We start from the raw sequence: 17,928 nt of genomic DNA, 5'->3' as shown, positions 1-17,928 counted from the left end.
AAAGCCTGAGAGCATTCTGTTCCCTTCAAATATAATGACTAGATATTATATTAAGATTACATGCTCAACTCAATAAGGTCTGAAATGTAATTGTTTTCTTGTACATTCTGAGTGGGTTGAACAATGTCTTTTGGGTTTTTTGGCTATCATTTTTCACATTTTGTTCCTTACTTTTTTAAATATTCTTAAACCTAGATCTTGGAATAGGAATTATCACTGTTCCATGTACTTTATGAATTTTGTATTTCTAAAATTTAAATTACAATTGAATGTCTTACAGAACTGTCATGTAATGGTTACAAATTTTAATATTTTCAAATTATATGAAGGTATAATCATCATTTGTCATCAAAACAACTCATTCTGGCAGAAGGATAGAACAGTGGATAGATCAGGAAACCGGGAGAGTGGGAAATGACCAAGCGGCAACCTCTGGTCTAAAAATATGAGTCCAATGCGGAAGTGTTAAAAGCTGCAGTTCATCGAGGATCCGCTTGAGGGTGGCTCTGGAAGTACCGGAAGTCACATACACATGAATGGGAAAAAGATGATCTTTTCAGCAGAAATAAACATGTTTACAGCCTGGTACAAAAGATGAGTGTAGTCTGGATAGCTCATTTCTTGACCAGCACACACTGGACAGGGGGTTGAATTTTTTTCTAACGCGGCAATTTCAAAGATATTGAGATTACGAGTCTTCCAATGAGAGGCACAGCTGACTGCAGGAACGCTGCAGCTATTGGCTAGGAGGCTCAAACTCTGCCTCTTTACGTCAAACGACACACTCGACAGAAGCAATATGGCTGCCGCCGCCGATTGGTCTCATAACAGCTCTTCAGTAACAGATGGGTGACATCACGGATACTACGTCCATATTTTATACAGTCTATGGAATTGACACGCAGTAAAGGGCTGCAGGTGAGAATCAAACCCAGACCGCCCACTTCTAGGACTAGCCTCTGTGCGAAATATGAGCACTAGAAGAAATCGGTGCCCCGATTTTCATTTTTTAAATGTCTACAGTTGAAAAGCTTTTATTTGATCGACGGTAGCTTTAAGAATCCATCTCCCTCTTGTTTTTATTTTCACATTTAGGTTAAGTGCTGCTGGTAAGAAATCTTATCAAGAGGTAAAATTTTAAGGATTTTAGTATCTACCATTGCTTCAAGTCCTTTCCTGGAGAGCCCAAAATGATCCCATGCTTGAAGCCACTCATGGTCATTTATTTCCCCTCTATCACATCACCATTGGGAGATGCTCTGAAAGCCTGCCTTTCAGCAGGGCGACCGAACGTGAACATAGTCTTATCTAGGTTATGCAGAGAGCAGGGCTGGAAGGAGCCATGGGCGACCATAATGATACTAAAAGGCTTCTGCCACAGTTTACCAATTAAAACACTGCAGGTCTGACAGCCTTATCTTCATTGCTCCTGGCATTAACTTTTAGCTCTGCTCAGAGTCTACTATGAACTTCAATCAGTTTTACAGAAAAACCCTAGGCAGCCAAATGAATATTCATAAAGCTGGAAATGCTGCTGTGTATGGTGGTGATATTACAGTTCTTTTTCATGTACTTAAACAAATTATAAAGATTATGCAATGACTGTTACGATATCACTTTGCATCATGCAGAGTACAAGAACGACAAAAGAAAGGTACACAAACAAAGATAAATGTTCCTATATTCCTTGTTTATAACATGCTGTTTTATTACCTCACAATAAGGTCACATATTGCTTCTCCCGTGGAGGGTTATGAGTGCTGTTTGCTGTAAAAAATATTTTATATCATAGCGTCGCTGAACATTCCTCTTTATCTGCTGCTGAATCATTTTGTAATTAAATTTAACAGGGATTGATTTTGCAATAAAAATGCTGTTTTTAGCATGGACATTTTATTGATTCCAACTAAATTTACCTTTTGTCCAATTAGATCAGACTCCAGGCGCTTGGCATCAACAATGGCTTGTAGTCTTTCATATTCAGCAGGTTTGTACTTGGAGCTTCCAAGACCATTTTTCATCCGAACTGTCAGTTTTTCTGCATGGGTGAAAGTAAATGATATGGCTGAATTAAGATCATTGGAATTGTTGAAAATCTCATCACTCTTAGTGTCCAAAGTAAAGTATTTATGCTGACTTCAGCAAAGAAAGCAATAGAGGTAAAGACAGAGAAACAGCACCAGCTGAGAGCTAATGGATTTTATGGGTAATTCAGAAATGACTGGACAGGAAAGGGCTTAGGTGGAGGAGGGTAGCAGAGAGAAAACTAACAGGCAGCTTTTTAAGAGTTCAGCTGTGACTTAAAGGGGCAGGTGGACAAACACAAACAAGGCTGCCTCTGACAAAAGCATCAAAAGACTTGACAGTAACTGGAGAATTCAACATGGGTACTTCAGGTCAAATCTGTTCAGCAGATCAATGGACCACTTTGTCACAAGTCAGCAATGTTTCAGACCCAGTTTGTGCTGACTTACCCACATCTTCTGCCCTGTAGTTTGTAATGAATGCATGCTGATCCTTTCCACTCATCACCAGAGAGTTAGATTTGCATGCACCACGCTGCCTGCAAAAAAAAAGAGACATGCACCATTTTATAAGAATTTTACAACACTTTATGAAAAACAACCTTTTACTTCCACTGGCTCAAATCATGAGAATTCAAGTCAGGAGCAATAGAGCCATGAAAAACTAAACTCTGCCAACAAGGTCTGCATGACATTGCTGGAAAATCAGTTGAGTCTCACAAGTTTCTGTGTTTGAAAGGAGACAGATGATGCCGCAGCGCGATCCGATATTCTTCTGGAACATTTTCTTTTCTTTTCTTTGATTTAAGCTTTGACAATTTTAGCCACACAGAAAAAATGTTGGTTAAGATTTACATTGGATGTAATGGATTGGTGTGAAGTATGAAGGAACTGATTTAATCTGTGATTGAAAAGAGCATGCTTTGTTCTGGATCCACTGAAGATAATTGATGTTTTTTTGCTTGCTTTTAGCAGACAGAATGTCTTCTTTTTTTATGGCACAGAACACAGTGAATATTTTAAACAGCATGCTGCGGTGAGGTTTCAGGACAGAATGACAGGATAACACGAGCCATTGATTTACTTATTCCTGACTTCACTTCAGAGGGACATGTAGCATTTTATATTTGAATATACAGCTTCAGGTTCACCAGTTACTTAATCTTCAGTCAATAAAAGTTATCAGAAACTTTATTTTTCAGTTAATTCAACCAAGTTTGCATTTGATTCAGCTGCTAAATTATTTGATGTTCTTCGGATGAAAGAGGAGAATTAATTGTCTTTGGATATTCAACCAACTCAACACAATTTTGGTCAACAAATATAGTGATAAACCCTTTCACATGTTATTAGAACAGAACAGAAAAGAACAGAATGTACTTTATTCATCCCCCAAGGGGGAAATTCAGGTGTCTGGCAGATACAATTATAAAAATCACATAAAACAAGTAATTCAGTTGTCTGTCAGCTCATCTCCCATTGGCTAGAGAGTTATGAAGCCTAATGGCTGCAGGGATGAATGATTTTCTGTATCTCTCAGTCCTGCAGCGCAGAGAGATGAGCCGTCCACTGCTGCTGTTTCTCTGGTCCACAAAGAAGTTGTGAAGCAGATGATCTGTGTAATTTAGAATGGCCTCTAGCTTCTTCTGAGTGCATCTCTCCACCACAGCCCCCAGTGAGTCCAACCTGGTTCCAATCACAGTGCCAGCTTTTTTCACTAGTTTGTCCAGTCGCCTTACATCCTTGTTTTATACTGCTTCCCCAGCAGACTGCAGGATTGGAATAACACACTTGACACCACAGACTGATAAAATATCTGCAGCATCTCACTGCAAATGTCTAAGGATCTGAGATATTATTATATTAGTTGATAAACCGACTATACACTGGAAACAACAGCTCAGTGCTACAGTAAAGCTGTGGTTAATGCTCTTACACAGAAACACACATAAAAGCCAAGTACGCTAGGTGTGTAATTTAACTCTCCTGTTATGTTCTTTTCTCTGGAACAGCAATAATGTTCCTGGGTCAATTATACCCGGTGCATATTCAATTACCCAAAAGTGTCAGAAGAAGACCAAAAAATCCCAATACACATTTTTTATATTATAATTTTTAACAAACCATTTAAATCCATATTTAGTCCATTGGTGTTCTTTAATTTTCACAGATCATGGTTCAATGAGGCTAACTCGCTCATTTTTCATTAAAACAAATGTTAAAACTTGTTTTATTGTACATTGGTAAGCCCTGAATATAAATACAATAGATTTACATGACATAGATTTGTGTTTATTTAATTTTACACTTTGAATTTTTTTTTTAATGAAGTTATGTGATAAATTAACATCTCTTCTGTCACATGCTGCCCAGATTTTTTTGCTGGATTTAGCTGGTTTGGAAGGCATTGCCTAAAATAGACTTTTAAAGAACAACATAACAGGACGGTTAAGCAGCTGTTACCTTGTTAGTTAACCCTCCGGTTATGTTCGTTTCTCTGGAACAGCAATAATGGTCCTGGGTCAATTTGACCCGGGGCATATTCAATTATCCAAAAATGTCAGAACCCAAAAAAATCCCAATACATATATGTTTTTTATCTAATTTCTAACTCCCTTACTGAACATTTAAATCAGAATTTAGTCCATTGGTGTTCTTTAATTCTCACAGATCATGGCAAACTTCTTTAATGTAGATTGGAAAGCCCTGAATATAATCACCTTAGTTTTACATGACAAATATTTTGTTTATTTTATTTTTAAAAGTTTGTTTTTTTTATTTTTATGAAATGATATTGATAAATTAACACGACTCCTCTTCTGTCACATGCTGTCCAGGTTTGTATGCTGCATTTAGCTGGTTTGGAAGCATAGACTGTATAAAACTTGGAAGACATATAATGCCTAAAGTAGAATTCAAAAAGGGTCAATTTGACCCCCAACATAACAAGAGGGCTAACTAACAAGCTAATACTGAAGTCTGAAAAACGTTCATAAGAAAGATATTGTGAGAGAAAACACCGTTCAGTTTAACAGAGTCTCGTAGTATAACATACAGAAACACAGACTACAAATGTCACATCTGCTATGCCAATAAAATATGGATAAAATGTACATTTCCCCTCTGAGCTCTAGCTTACCTTGTGCTATCCCTCTCTGTGCAGAAGGTTGACAAAATTTGTAACCAAGGAAACTATTATCCCTTCGGTAATTGGTCCATTCAACAATGCGATCCTCCTTGGGAACGCCCCTTGACCATATCCCAACCAATCAGGAGTACGCACTGCTTCCCCACATTCCCACTGACGTCATGCACGCTCCTCGCATTGCCTGGGACTGCTGGTGGAAGGAAGCAGGGAGGGAGCAGCGAAGGAAGGGGTCGTTCTCCTCCTCTTCTCGGCTGTAAGCTTTTATGGAGGCGCGTTTCACTCTGCCACATGCATGGGACTTAAAAGGACGGGACTTTTACCGATGAACTTACCTGTACTAATGCAGAACCGAGCAGCAGCTTAACCACAGCGCTCTCAAGGTATGTAAACTCCTTTTCCTTGGCTGCTTCACAAACTGCGGAATAATTGAGGGGGAAAATAAAAGAATCTGTGCGCAAGGCAGGAGGGAGACTCAGAAAGTCGGGGATTTACACTGCGAAGTGAGAGTGGGCTTCTCTTGTATGTGTTCTAGTACAACCAAACTTCTTAAGGCTTCTTCACAGTGGGAGTGGATCTAATACTAATCTTGTGACCGATTCACCGCCAACAACGCACACCTTTGAGGGACCTTCATGCGCTGCTGTCTTCCATGTCTTTGCCTCACCGCTGGGATGAAAACTTAGCTCCCCAAAAATGTTTTCCCTGTCACAAAACACACACAGCAACTCACTTTTTCTGTGACAATGCCCTTGAAAGCATGTTGTTAAAAGGTGAAGGAAAAGGCAAGGTGAGCTTACAGTGTGGGAATCTCTGGAATGCCAAGTCGCCGAGGGGCGGAGATCCAGAGTCTTTGCTCCCACTAGATAAGCTTACCTTTTACCCTCACGTTTACAAGCTACATTCAAAGTACGCCATATTTAATGACCCTAATCTGCATTTTAAGCAGGGGCGTTATCTGTTAACTGCAGATCCATTGCTTTGCACTGTGAAATACGAGCAAGCCATTTAAGCAGAAGATTGACTCACCTGTATTACAGCTGTCAAATAAAGTCAAATTACCTGACCATGTGCATTATGATAGCCTGGTTAATTAGCTAGGGAGTTGTGACAAATGATGTCACTCACTCAGGATTTGCACCCTCACACAAGGCACATGTGATTTACCTTGTCCTACTTTGGTTTTTAAAGTAGGTCTCACTTGTAATAGTTTGTTTTGAATGCAGTATAACACAGTGTCCCTGTCTTCAGAATCAGAATCAGAATCAGCTTTATTGACCAGGTATGCTTGAACACACAAGGAATTTGACTTGGTAAACTGTGCTCTCTTTGTACAAGGTATAAGAATAAGACATACAAATAAAACTTAAAATATAATAACAATAACATCAGCTATAAATACAAAAGAACAACAATATAGGCATGACTAGTACAGGCTAAAATAAAATGATGATAGTGCAGTGGTGAGTAGCAGAGGTAGTTTTTACATTAAAAAAATAGTAGTTAAATAATAATATAAATAAAAATATGGAATTCTGCTAGGATAATTGGTGCATTGTATTCAACTAACACTTGTAATAACTAGTACTTGACTTATGAACTGTCACAAGAATCCCACTGTGAAAAATGCTCCTGCAAGGATATACAAACAGAGGCTCTTTGTGGTCATGCATTCTTACATTTTATTTACCACATATCCCTATGATTACAAATCATCTCTGGTTTTATGGAGATTTGAACTTGTTTATCTCTTCCTAAGATAGCATTGCTGATTTTCCCAGTATTACAGATTAGCTGTAGTCATTATCTCGAGATGACAAAACTTGTTTTGTTGTGATAACAGGATAGTTTCTGACGATCTAGAATATGAAACAATAGTCTGGTCACTGGGGCAGGGCAGGCCACAAAATGCAATGCTGCCAGTCGCCTACACTAATGAGGTAAGTTAAGCCCATGTCAGTGTTTGTTTTCAGCTTTGTTTGCAGCTCTGTTGAGTTATGATCATCTGACATTACGTCAAGATCTCAAGAAAACAACTGAAGGCTACTCTGATCATGGGAAAACAGTACAGAAACTGTATGGATGCATTTTTTTAGGGCGTCCATAGAATAGAGAAAATGCAATTTTACTGTAATCCCTGTTATGTTTCAATCTGGTTAGGACTGCATAGCAGAGGAAACCTAGGGTTGAGTAAACAGTTACTAATCTTGCTATGTCAACCGAAAGTCATGTCTCACACTTATCACATCAGGCTTTCACATGAGCAACAACGGCAGCGTTGCTTCAAGTCTCTCTGTTGCCATGCAGGTGTGGAAAGGTTATCTTCTTGCATCAGTGATGTGATCATGATCATGCAACTACATTTTTTCCCCCTTAGCCAACAGAAGACGTGCATATGGCAAATGCGATTATATGTGAACTCACCCTCACACTCACTCATTCTCACACATACCCGAGAGGAATCACTTTGTTACTCCCCTCGTGATTCACATTACTGCACTAGACATGCACTGCCACACAGCTGACAAGCGTTCAGGGTGGTTTTAGTGTGGAATTGAAAGGACAGCAGGACGTTGGATTGAAGAGCCAAACTCTCTGGTTTTTGTCTGTAGGTAGTTTCTGCTGCTGGTCTAAGCTGTGACACTGTGTTTGGCACAAAGAGAGATGTTTAAGCAGGTCAGACATTCAGCCAACTGCCTGTCAGTTTTACCCGTCATCCTCCATGTTTTCATTACTTCTGCTGTGTAAGGGATAACAATACATGCATTTGAAATTGTCCATATTGGCCATGGAGATATTACTACATGAAATAAGAGGATTGTTTGCATGAAAAAAAAACAACCTTGTGTCTTAGATGACACAACCACAAAAATGCCTAGAGAAGACCTTTGTGTGTTGTTGTGTTTGTTTGACTCAGCCTTCATGGTAACCCCTTATTAATGGGAACTGACAACAGTTGAATAGTTGAGCGCCCTTTGGCGGGCCTCTCCTCCTTGTACTTTTTTTCACTCCCTATTTCTGGCCCCAACATCAATGCTTAAGCCCTAACCCCTGAGTTAGGCCAAAAGTCAGATTTACTTATTCTTCTATGATCAAAAACTATCCCCCCACCCTCTGTAAGAATCAAGAAAATATTTCCAGTCTTTGCCTCACAGCTGTTTTGCCTTGATACAAAATAGTTATCAGTCTTGTCTCTGTGCTGTGTGTGCATGCATGTGTGTATTTAGTCAAGTAAAGTGCTGAAGATTCAACCTCTCTCCTCAGTCAGGCAAGAGAAGGTCAGCATCTCTTGTGTGCAATTCAATCAAGAGTCAAGTGCTCTTAGAAGTAGAGCATCTACCAAGTGGCAGTCTGCTTTCTGTGTTTTATTTACTACCTCACAAACCCTTGAAAGTTTCTTTTATCAGATCAGTGTATTCATAGCTTTGATGCAGAATTAACATGAATACAGATGCGCTATTCACGCTAAAAAAACTGAATTTATGTTTGACTATCCATGACTGCACTGCAAAAAAAAGATCTCTAACTGGAAAATTCAAGAGGTTGCATTGTAATGCAAATGTGTGATTGAATAGTGTGAGAAATGTTGAACAAATGTGTTTTTTTTCTGCGTCTGGGAAGGACTCTCATCTATTGTGGTGAAATAAGAAGAGCTTTTTTTTCAAACTGTACTGGAAAATCTTTTTTTTTCATTGAATCCCACGTACCCCACATAGCGTCTTTCCCTCCACATTTGCATAGTGTGGTCTTAAAAGAGTTGGCCTTTCTTTCCTGCCTCTTTTGAGAACACACATATGCAAGAGCAGGGGATTTCCATTGTGAATATGTAATATCCATTTCGGTTACATCACTCCAGAGACTTGTGAAGTAAACCAAAAGGCACACAAATAATTACAAAAATGATTCCTTCATTTTTTAAATATCTTGTGTGAAGGTTCAGTACAGTGTAAGTGTGTGGAGGAGTGAAAGCTTAACATTAATCATGAATTTGCTGTCTTGCTCATTCCTTTAATAATGTGCTTTCCTATCATAAAAAAAAAAACATACTGCAGGTGTAGAGTGTGTTCAGACTTGCTAAGGCTTCTCTGGGTAAGCCTTAACATGTGCGGTTGCCGTCTGATTGTTGATCTAACTGGATATGTAGATGGATTCCTGAAAGAGTCCCCAGATTTCATGCTTTGGTTGGATCCGGGACAGCTAAAGATAATACAGAACACAAAGCATGTCAGCGCTTTCAGGGATTAGGCGCACAATAGATTTTTGTCCGGTAAAATAGCCCTCTGCTGGTCTGACATGCTGAGTCTGAGAGACGGCCTCTCGCCAGCGTCTGCTGCTATGAGGACGGCGGCAGTGAAGGGACGGAGCTTTATTACCACAGTCCTTTTCTTTGTCTTTACTTTTTGGGACTTCCTACTGGCTCACAGCTCAAACAATCCCATCTATCTTGGCCTATCTGACTACAGAATTACCTCAACAGGGCACGTAATACCTTGTTGAATATTTCAAAGTGCTACTCACATTATCACCCCAGGCGAAGCTATCTCTTTACCGATTGTAGAAGGAGGAGTGGAGTGGGACTCCATCCCATTGGAGGGAATGAATGACATAACAAATAAGCACCTCTGAAAACACAACCATGTCCTCTACAGTCATAAAAATATGAGTTGCTGCAAAGTGACACTTGGTGCTGAATAGGGAGTTTTTGAGACGGATACCCTGGTGTTGTTTATACCAGTTTAACTCTGAGCTACAATCTTTTATGTGTTTCTACCGGGGCAAGCAGAGAATATTTACAATTTTCTTGCTATTATAGTTCAACTGTTTTATATTTAATTGATCATCTAGTCCATGAATCGTCCTAAACACATTTTTATCCATAGGTTGCCTTCCATTAGAAAAATTAAACCCGGACAAAATCAACAACCCTCTTTGAGAAATTGACTTTCTGATAATGTTTTACATTTTCTGTTTCATTAAAGACTCAAACAGTTAATTGGTGAACGCGTCTCTCACTTAACTTATTATTTAAGCACCTATGCCACAAACCAAGGCTGTGTGCTTCTTGGTTTAGACTTTTTAAACCTAAAATAGCTTGTTTGTGGGATCAGGTATCATCCCACAGTGGTATGTGAGTGCACTCTGTGGCTGGATTTAGTCAGAAGGTGAAGGCATCTCCCCAATGTCAGGTTACATGCCCACAAGGGTTTCGCCTGTTCCCAGACTACAACTAAAAACTGAAACCGTCTGGTTTGTGCACCTCACCTGTTTCCATAAAACCCAGCCAAGTAGCTGGAAGCAGATTCACTTCTTAAATGTCAAGGCATTTAAAAGACAGCTACAAAGTAAAATTAACTCTGAAAAGAGAGCTGTTGACATTGGAAATGAACAAATACAGTTCAAGCACATGACATTTAAAATGGCATTTTATGGATGCTAAGCTTTGCATTTGGCTGTGGAGTAGGGAGGCATGTGCGCACTGTGTTATCAAAGCTTATACTGTATCTTTTCTTACTTTTTCAAAGCAACTTGTTAGAGTGATGACATCAAAGCTGTAAAACTTGTAGCCTTAAGGCAACCCTGCACAGATTTGATGCAACTTAAACTGAGAAGTTTTCCTTTCTCTCTACAACAGAGCTGAGTTCTTAGATCTGCGATTCCTCTTTGTCAAGAAGAAGCAAATAAATCTCCAAGAAAACCCAGCCCTTCCCCATCTAACACAAACCCTCAGAGCTGTTCAAATGCTTGTTTTCAACTTAGGGCGAACAGTTTCTCAGACTTTCAGAGTTCACTCTCCTCTTAATGGACCAGTGACCCTGAATGATGCCAAGCCCTCTTCTTTTTGGATGGACATTCACGCCCAGGTGCTCACACATTGTTTAGGATATCCAACTGAAGACGAAATGAACTTAGAAATGAGGGAAAAACTGAACTCTTAGCTTGAAGATGAATTGCAAATATATAACATATTGTTATCTCATACACTGGATAAGAGACAGACCTGCAAAAGGATTCCTGTGTGATATGATGAAGGTGATGGCCCCCACTCTTGTAGTCTGTAGCACCCTAAGGACATAAATTTAAAGCAATGCCTCAAATAAAACCCTCGGTACTTCAGCAGAACTGCAAAGTCATACACATCCTCTGTGAGTTATTACGGGGTACATATAAAGGGAATTTATTTTAACCAACTTTTGTGTTGTGATTTATTTTTTCAATTAAAGCCCCCTGTGATGAATTATCCATATGGTACTATCTAATAAACCTTACATTCCTTTCAAGACAACGTGGTCAAAGATAATCGCCTCATGTCAGTCAGTGTTCGAGTACCAGAGCTCTTTTTGTTTAACTATGCCAATAAATTCAAAGTTTGGATATTCAATGCAGTGTAAACTCACATGACCCAAATCGTTGTTTTAAAAGGCCAGCTGCTGCTGGCTGGCCAACTTGACATTTACCTAAGTAACTACATTCCTCCTTTCTTTGTCTTTCTGTCTGCATCACAGTTCAATGCACACCACTGCCCTGATGGTTAGGTTCAGGGGTTGGTCTCACACTTTCTCCTTATTACAGATAGGACTTGTGTTTTCTAAATTTTATTCTCACACACTGTGATCATAGTGCGTGTAATCTTGAGGCCATCCTTCATTCTCTTTCAATGCAGTTTTAAAAAGCAGTCTGTTTAGTCGCTAAAAATCTTTTAGTAAATGTTCCCCTGGTGTCTTACTTAAATAGCTTTAATTACAGGTATGAGATTTAATTGAACAATAGAGCTCTAGCTTTTGATTGTGCACTGTGAAAACTGGTGTGCAGTATCAATGAAAGCTGCAGCTGTTTGTTTTACATTGCCCCTTTAGCTGTGTTATGTACAGTTACATGCCGTATCTGAAACGTCTCTCATATAACTACTGACTGCAGGGTGTTTATAAAATAATTACTCTTCAGAGCACGTCTATTAGTTCTTTCGTTTAACATTTTCCTTTATTTGCTTTCATCCTTCATTAACTCATACACAGGTGTAGTCATCGAATATGAAGTTTATCATGCAGAGAAAATCTGATTCTGGCATTACTTGGCCGTCTGCAGCAGGGTGTGCAGGGTGTCCGAGTTGCACAGAATTATAGATGAGCGTCTCTCTGAGGACTTTGAGTGATTGTCACTCTTACAAATATCAATATTAGAAATACTGCCAGGTTTGGGAGATTGTCTTCTTTTTTTTAATGTGTACCCCCAGGCCCTGTAAAGGGAAAGTTTAGAAGATCAGGCTACTTTACAAACTAAGGGCAAGGATTATTGCCAAAGATTGCAGAAAGTTTTTTATATTTAACATGAAGTTATCGCAGACATGAGTACTAATGTACTCATTTCTGCAGCAGTAAGACAGGCTGTGAATCAAGACAGGTCCGAATAGAGAGGATTAAGGATTTTTAACTATGTTCATATTAAGGGTGTTCCTGAGTGACTCATATTATGGTCCTTTTCAAACTAAATTTAAATTCCAGCTAGCCAGCTCGTCTGAAGGGTTCAAACTGAGTGCTATATATTTCAAACAAAAAAGAGGTAGCACCACCAGACTTCGGTCCGCCTTGCAACTTAATGTCCAAATGCCTCTGTTGGTTACATATTGCTGTGGTCAGATGGTTGAATGCCACACTACGAGGTCATTTTTCACCTGTGCTTGTGTACACCTGAGTAACAGCATTAGAGCAGTATGGCAGTAGCTACTAACCGGTGCTACTGGTGGGTGGCTGTGCTACAGCTTAAACACAACATATGACCGACATTCTGGGCCAACATGATGAGAAATTAGTTTAACTGACTAGTAACTCTAGTGTTGTTTAGCGAGCATGGTGACGCTTATTCCGATGCAAGCTTCTCTTGTCCATTTGTAATATCAGATTTGAAGTGGACTATACTGATGTGGAAGGGGGGATATTTCCATGAACTGAAAGAATCTTTTCCTTTTTTTGTTCTTTTTAGGAGCATTTTTCTCCACTGCCTGAAAAATATCTTTTATAGTCTAAAATGATCGTATGAATTGGTCTAATTCTGATTTAAGATGCAATCCAATCAGGTCGATGTCATTTTCATTGATTTTAATATTATACTTTTAAACTTTTATATTGGTTTAAGATCTTGTACCAAGTAAATGCATCTTCTTGCTAATTGTTTCTTATTTGAAGTGTTTTTGATAATAGCTGTTTCTCAAAGATAGTGTCTTAAAAAAATATAAACTTGTGTCATTTTTTGAACACACTGTCATAATAATAGCTAATAATGGTTATCAACTTTGATCACTGTCTGCTTTACAAAAGGCTCATCATTGAAACAGATCCTGCCTCTGAAAGTGAAAGTCAAATCAATTTGTAGAAGCATGACAGTCCTTATTTAAAACTATGCATCACTACACTTTATCTCATGCAGTCTTTAAGTGCCAAAAAACGCCTTGTCAGAATTCATAATAGTACCATAACATATTAATATCAGTCACTGTTCCTGCTTAATAATGTGTCTGTATGATTCAATTACCCAAATTTGAATGGGTAACAGCATGTAGTTTCATGACCTCCGTCAGTCCACTGCAGCACAGAGCATTAAGTCGGCAGTGCCAAAGCAAACCAGAAGTCAGGAAGTACATGGCCAGGCCTGTGCTTATCCTTCTCTGTCTAAGCTGGTTTCATAACACTTCACAGGAACAGGAGTTTCCTCTCTTGTGTTTGGATTTTTCAAGTTAACCAATGTTCAGAAGAATTCAGTCTTTTAATCTAAATATTCTTTCTTGTCTAGAAAAGCCTTTTGAATACAGATAACTGTTATAGCAAAGCTTGGGTGCAGGAGATCACTATATAACTATACTTAAAGAGGTCTTGAATTCCATGAATTTGAATGACAAAAAAAGGGGCAGAGAAGCTATTCCTCAAAACAAACTGTAGTGTCAATCAGAGATTCATTTCTTGCTATATTTGGTTCCCAAAGTTGATTTCAGTTCACTAAGAAGAATCATAATCTGTGTTTAATATAATATTTACTATCCAATGAGGATTTATATGTGAGGGCTCTTTTTGTGTTAGAGAGCTTTAAGGGTTCTTAATGAAAATCCCTTGCTCATGTTTTGGGAAGCATGATTGGTTAAGCTCAGAATCTGATTTGGATCAGATGTGGATTAAATTTGATTACATTAATTTGCCAAGAAATCCTCAAATTTGGGCACTTTGAGTCATTAGGAATACTTTTAACAATTTGAAATAAAATCAGCATTCATAAATCCACTAACTTGTGGACAAATCATTCAATAAAGGCATTCCTCAAATAAGTGGATCCCTTTTTGAAGACAGGAAAAGTGTATAGTTGAGTTCCTTGCCATCACAGGGTCACAGCTTGACATGACAGGACAAAACTGGACCGGATAGTTGATCCTAAATCCTATTCTTCATTCCTTCAGCACATGAACTGTTCATTAAATGTCATAGTGAGTTGTTTATTTGACAGCAAATGTAAAAACCATCATTCTTTTTTCTGCAAATTCATTACAACAGACCTACAAAATTGTCCTTTTCATAACAGCGCAGTCAGCTCAGCTAGATTTACACAATTCATAGCTTCCCATTGATTGGTTTTCCCGGGATAGTTCATTTCTCACTGTAATCGGTCTTAATAGAAGGTGCTGAGTGAGCTCAGTTATTCACCTCAGAGACACCTCACATTATGAGAGCCGGGACACTGCTGATAGCAGGTATTTGTTATGCTAATGTACCTTCTCTACTTTTTCATTTGGAGGACTGTGGCCCCAATGTTTTTCTTTCAGAATCTAGCATGACATCAAATCCATATTTATCATTTAGTACCAATATGCACATTGTTGTGATACAGCAACTGGGGATGATACACTGTAGCATTGATTAAACACATTTTGAGCTTATTACCCAGCAGTGTTAAATACCTGATTCTGATAGGTCAAAACCCCAGAGCAATACTAATTCATTCTCAGTGGCAAAAGTGGCGCCAGGTACAACCTGATCCCCCACATCGTATTGAATCAATTTGACCGAAAGGAGTCTGGCATACGTCACCACTGCCTGTTGACACTGTGGCAAAAATTTTAGTTTCTGCAAGCATTCTAAAGGCCAAATTCCACCAGATCTGTCTCCGGTCCATCTCTGATCCATCACGGCACCGGATCTGACGCTATCTGTTAACCCCCACAGGATCCGATCCATTGCGTTCCGACCTGCCGGATCAGAGACGAAGCCGGAACGCTACTATTTTTGCCGGATGCCGTAGCACGACGCATCAATTCAGCACAGAGCAGATGGAGCGGGACAGGAAGTCAGGCACCAAAACAAAATTAAAACATCCGGTTAATTTCAGAATGAAACACTGTTATCGTTAGATCGTTTTTAACTTAACTATGACCACAAAAGGTCATTTAGAGCAGAGGCAGGCCTGGAGTCATCAAGTCAGAGGTTTTCAGAGGCTGATAAAGACAACATGGACAAGGAGAGGAGGAGGAGAATCCTTGATTCAGTGATTACCCCTGGAAAACCTCGGTCACATGACTCAAGATGTCCGGCGGTACTGCTCTGTGCTGCGTTCTGAAAACACAACCGGTGGGTGTTGACGGACGAGAGAGCACGGAGCTGGAGTGCAACGTATCAGAGAAGGACCGGACACAGATCTGGTGGAAGTCCTGTGTTAATCGGTAAACATTGTGGCAGTTTGACACATGGACATGAGAGCAGCCTGAGGAGCTGCTGGGCCCTTAACATCTTGAATAAAGGGACAAGTGGAGAAAGATCCTTTTCTGAGATTCAGGCAATGGTAGCAGAGCTGAGTGCACCTTTAACTTGTTGATTGCAAACTAGCTTATACCATGATAATAGTAGTACTGTTCAAAGTTACAAAGCTCTGAGAGGAAGGAGAGCTGAATGAGAATGTTAATGTCAACATAAATATCCCTTCAGGTTGAGACAAGGCCCCCTTGTGTGGAGGTCCAGCTCACCCTGTCAGGATTCCAATCAGCATCACCACCTGTTGACTACACATTAGCCCTAACGTGAGTGATCATTTCCCAAGCCAAGTTTCAACTTTGTCAATAAGCTCAGCATATGAAACCTTCTGTTACATTTGTCCCGTGCCACATCCAATTCACTAGAAATGACTTCACCTTACTGACTTCTCCAGAGATGTACACAGCATTATGTTGTAATTCCTTCTTGGGAGGCATTGCCTCTATAGCTGTTGTGTTTGCATTGTAATTGCATGCAGAAAAGCATTAGGGTGTTAAATGTATTTGTCTAACAGCGTGTGACAGGATGAAGCATGTCTGCGTCTGGCATAAACTCTGATTCTGTAATGGGATTTACATGCAATCAGAATAATTCATGTCCCGTTCTGTCACTACATATTACTGCTGGTGACATGTTGGAAGCAGCTGATGAGACAGGAGTTGCTTCCCATTAGTGGAGGTATTGTTGTAAGGAAATGGTGTAGAGGGTGGGTGAATGATGTTTGTCGGAAGCGGTGGAGAGTTAGTCCTGTGTTTTTACCGCTGCACAGTGCAAACAGGGATTATTTGGACTGCAGTCATCTTCCCAATGTCCCTTTTGAGTAAACACATCTTGGAAGATAAAGTGCAGCCTCGGGAGTACTATGCATACAGTGTTTGACATTAGTCCCTGCAGGTTGGTGTATTTCGCTATGACTGTGTTTCCTGCCTTTACTCAGAGGCCAGCCCTGCCCTGTGGATACACATGCTCTGATCAGCCGCAGGTTATTGCAACATTAGTCGGGCAGAGGTTCAAGGTGTGAAGAAAGAAAGCATGGGTGCAGCTTCTCAGTGATTTGCTTCTCAGTGTGGCCGCTTTGTTGAGAATGTGGAGGAGATGCTGCCTGGCTGATGTTTCCACTCATACCTGTCACATTGTCTAATCCTATACCAACAGAAGAACAGGTATGTGTCTATTTAAAAAGGAATTCTCTGCAGCTTATTTAGGCTAATGATTGATAGAGTGATTACATGTGAGAGTGTTTCTGCTCTGGAAAGCAGGCATTCTTTCGCTGTTGGGTGTGTCAGTATATGAGAAAAGCATTTTCAGCTGCTGAGCGAGACAGAGAGAAACATTGTGGGATCTAATAATATGTTGTTTTGCTGCTGGTGAATCCATCATACGCTAAACAAGTATTAGTCATCCTCTTTAAAAGAATGTTCCACGTGTGACACAGAGGTCACAAATACTTAGGAGTGTGCTCTCTGAGGTTACGGTTAAGCAATGACATGTAGTATGTATAGGACCACTGAGATATTTGTGTTACACACATTCACGATCAGCTCAGGACTATTACTCTCTCAGGGCTTCAGTCAGCACTTCCTAACCCTGTGTTTAGCCTAACTGTTTGCAGCAGGGGTTTGAGAAAATGTTTGGGAACTCAGTGACTGAAAACCAGAATGCTGTCTGAGCTGATAGAAAAAGTGTTTGTTATTATACATCTTGGTGGATTCTGTTAAACTATACCAGACCTCAAATTTCAGTCTTATACAAGGAAGCCAAGTCAATACACTGTTTGAAAGAAGCAATTAAACCTGGTGGGTCTGTTGGGATGTCACGGCGTTAAATCTGCTGAGTGATTAGCATATAAACTGAGTTCGACCAACAAAGTTTGACATGCTACCTAATGCTGCAAGGTCATTCTAGATAAGATAGAGCAGCCATGTGCTAAGGAGCATGTGGGTTTTCATTTAAAATAAACAACATGATTGCTCTG

At 39.6% G+C, this 17,928-nt stretch overlaps 2 protein-coding genes across 7 annotated transcripts in view; one reads left to right on the top strand and one right to left on the bottom strand.

Moving 5' to 3' along the window:
* LOC117820779 (coiled-coil domain-containing protein 148-like) overlaps positions 1 to 5,228 on the bottom strand; it is a 39,062-nt gene extending 33,834 nt beyond the window's left edge. For 2 of the 4 annotated variants that reach the window (XM_034694701.1, XM_034694699.1), the window contains exons 1-3: positions 5,164 to 5,228; positions 2,475 to 2,563; positions 1,917 to 2,038 (exon numbers count right to left, since the gene is read on the bottom strand). In XM_034694701.1, coding sequence (XP_034550592.1) covers positions 1,917 to 2,038; positions 2,475 to 2,529 — 177 coding nt within the window. In that variant the 5' untranslated portion in view covers positions 2,530 to 2,563; positions 5,164 to 5,228. Of the gene's footprint in view, positions 1 to 1,916; positions 2,039 to 2,474; positions 2,564 to 5,163 lie in introns of those variants that run through there. The other 2 variants (XM_034694700.1, XM_034694702.1) reach the window with 2 other exon arrangements.
* Positions 5,229 to 5,346: 118 nt separating this feature from the next.
* The window catches only part of LOC117820614 (plakophilin-4-like), a 105,654-nt gene continuing 93,072 nt past the window's right edge, over positions 5,347 to 17,928 (top strand). Inside the window, exon 1 of one of the 3 annotated variants that reach the window (XM_034694444.1) lies at positions 5,347 to 5,552. The gene's annotated coding sequence lies outside the window, so the exon portion shown is untranslated. The remainder of the gene's footprint in view (positions 5,553 to 17,928) is intronic. The other 2 variants (XM_034694445.1, XM_034694443.1) reach the window with 2 other exon arrangements.

Source organism: Notolabrus celidotus, chromosome 10, assembly GCF_009762535.1.
Source record: "Notolabrus celidotus isolate fNotCel1 chromosome 10, fNotCel1.pri, whole genome shotgun sequence".
Classification (NCBI taxonomy): Eukaryota; Metazoa; Chordata; class Actinopteri; order Labriformes; family Labridae; genus Notolabrus; species Notolabrus celidotus.
This window is presented reverse-complemented; position numbering and strand designations above follow the sequence as displayed.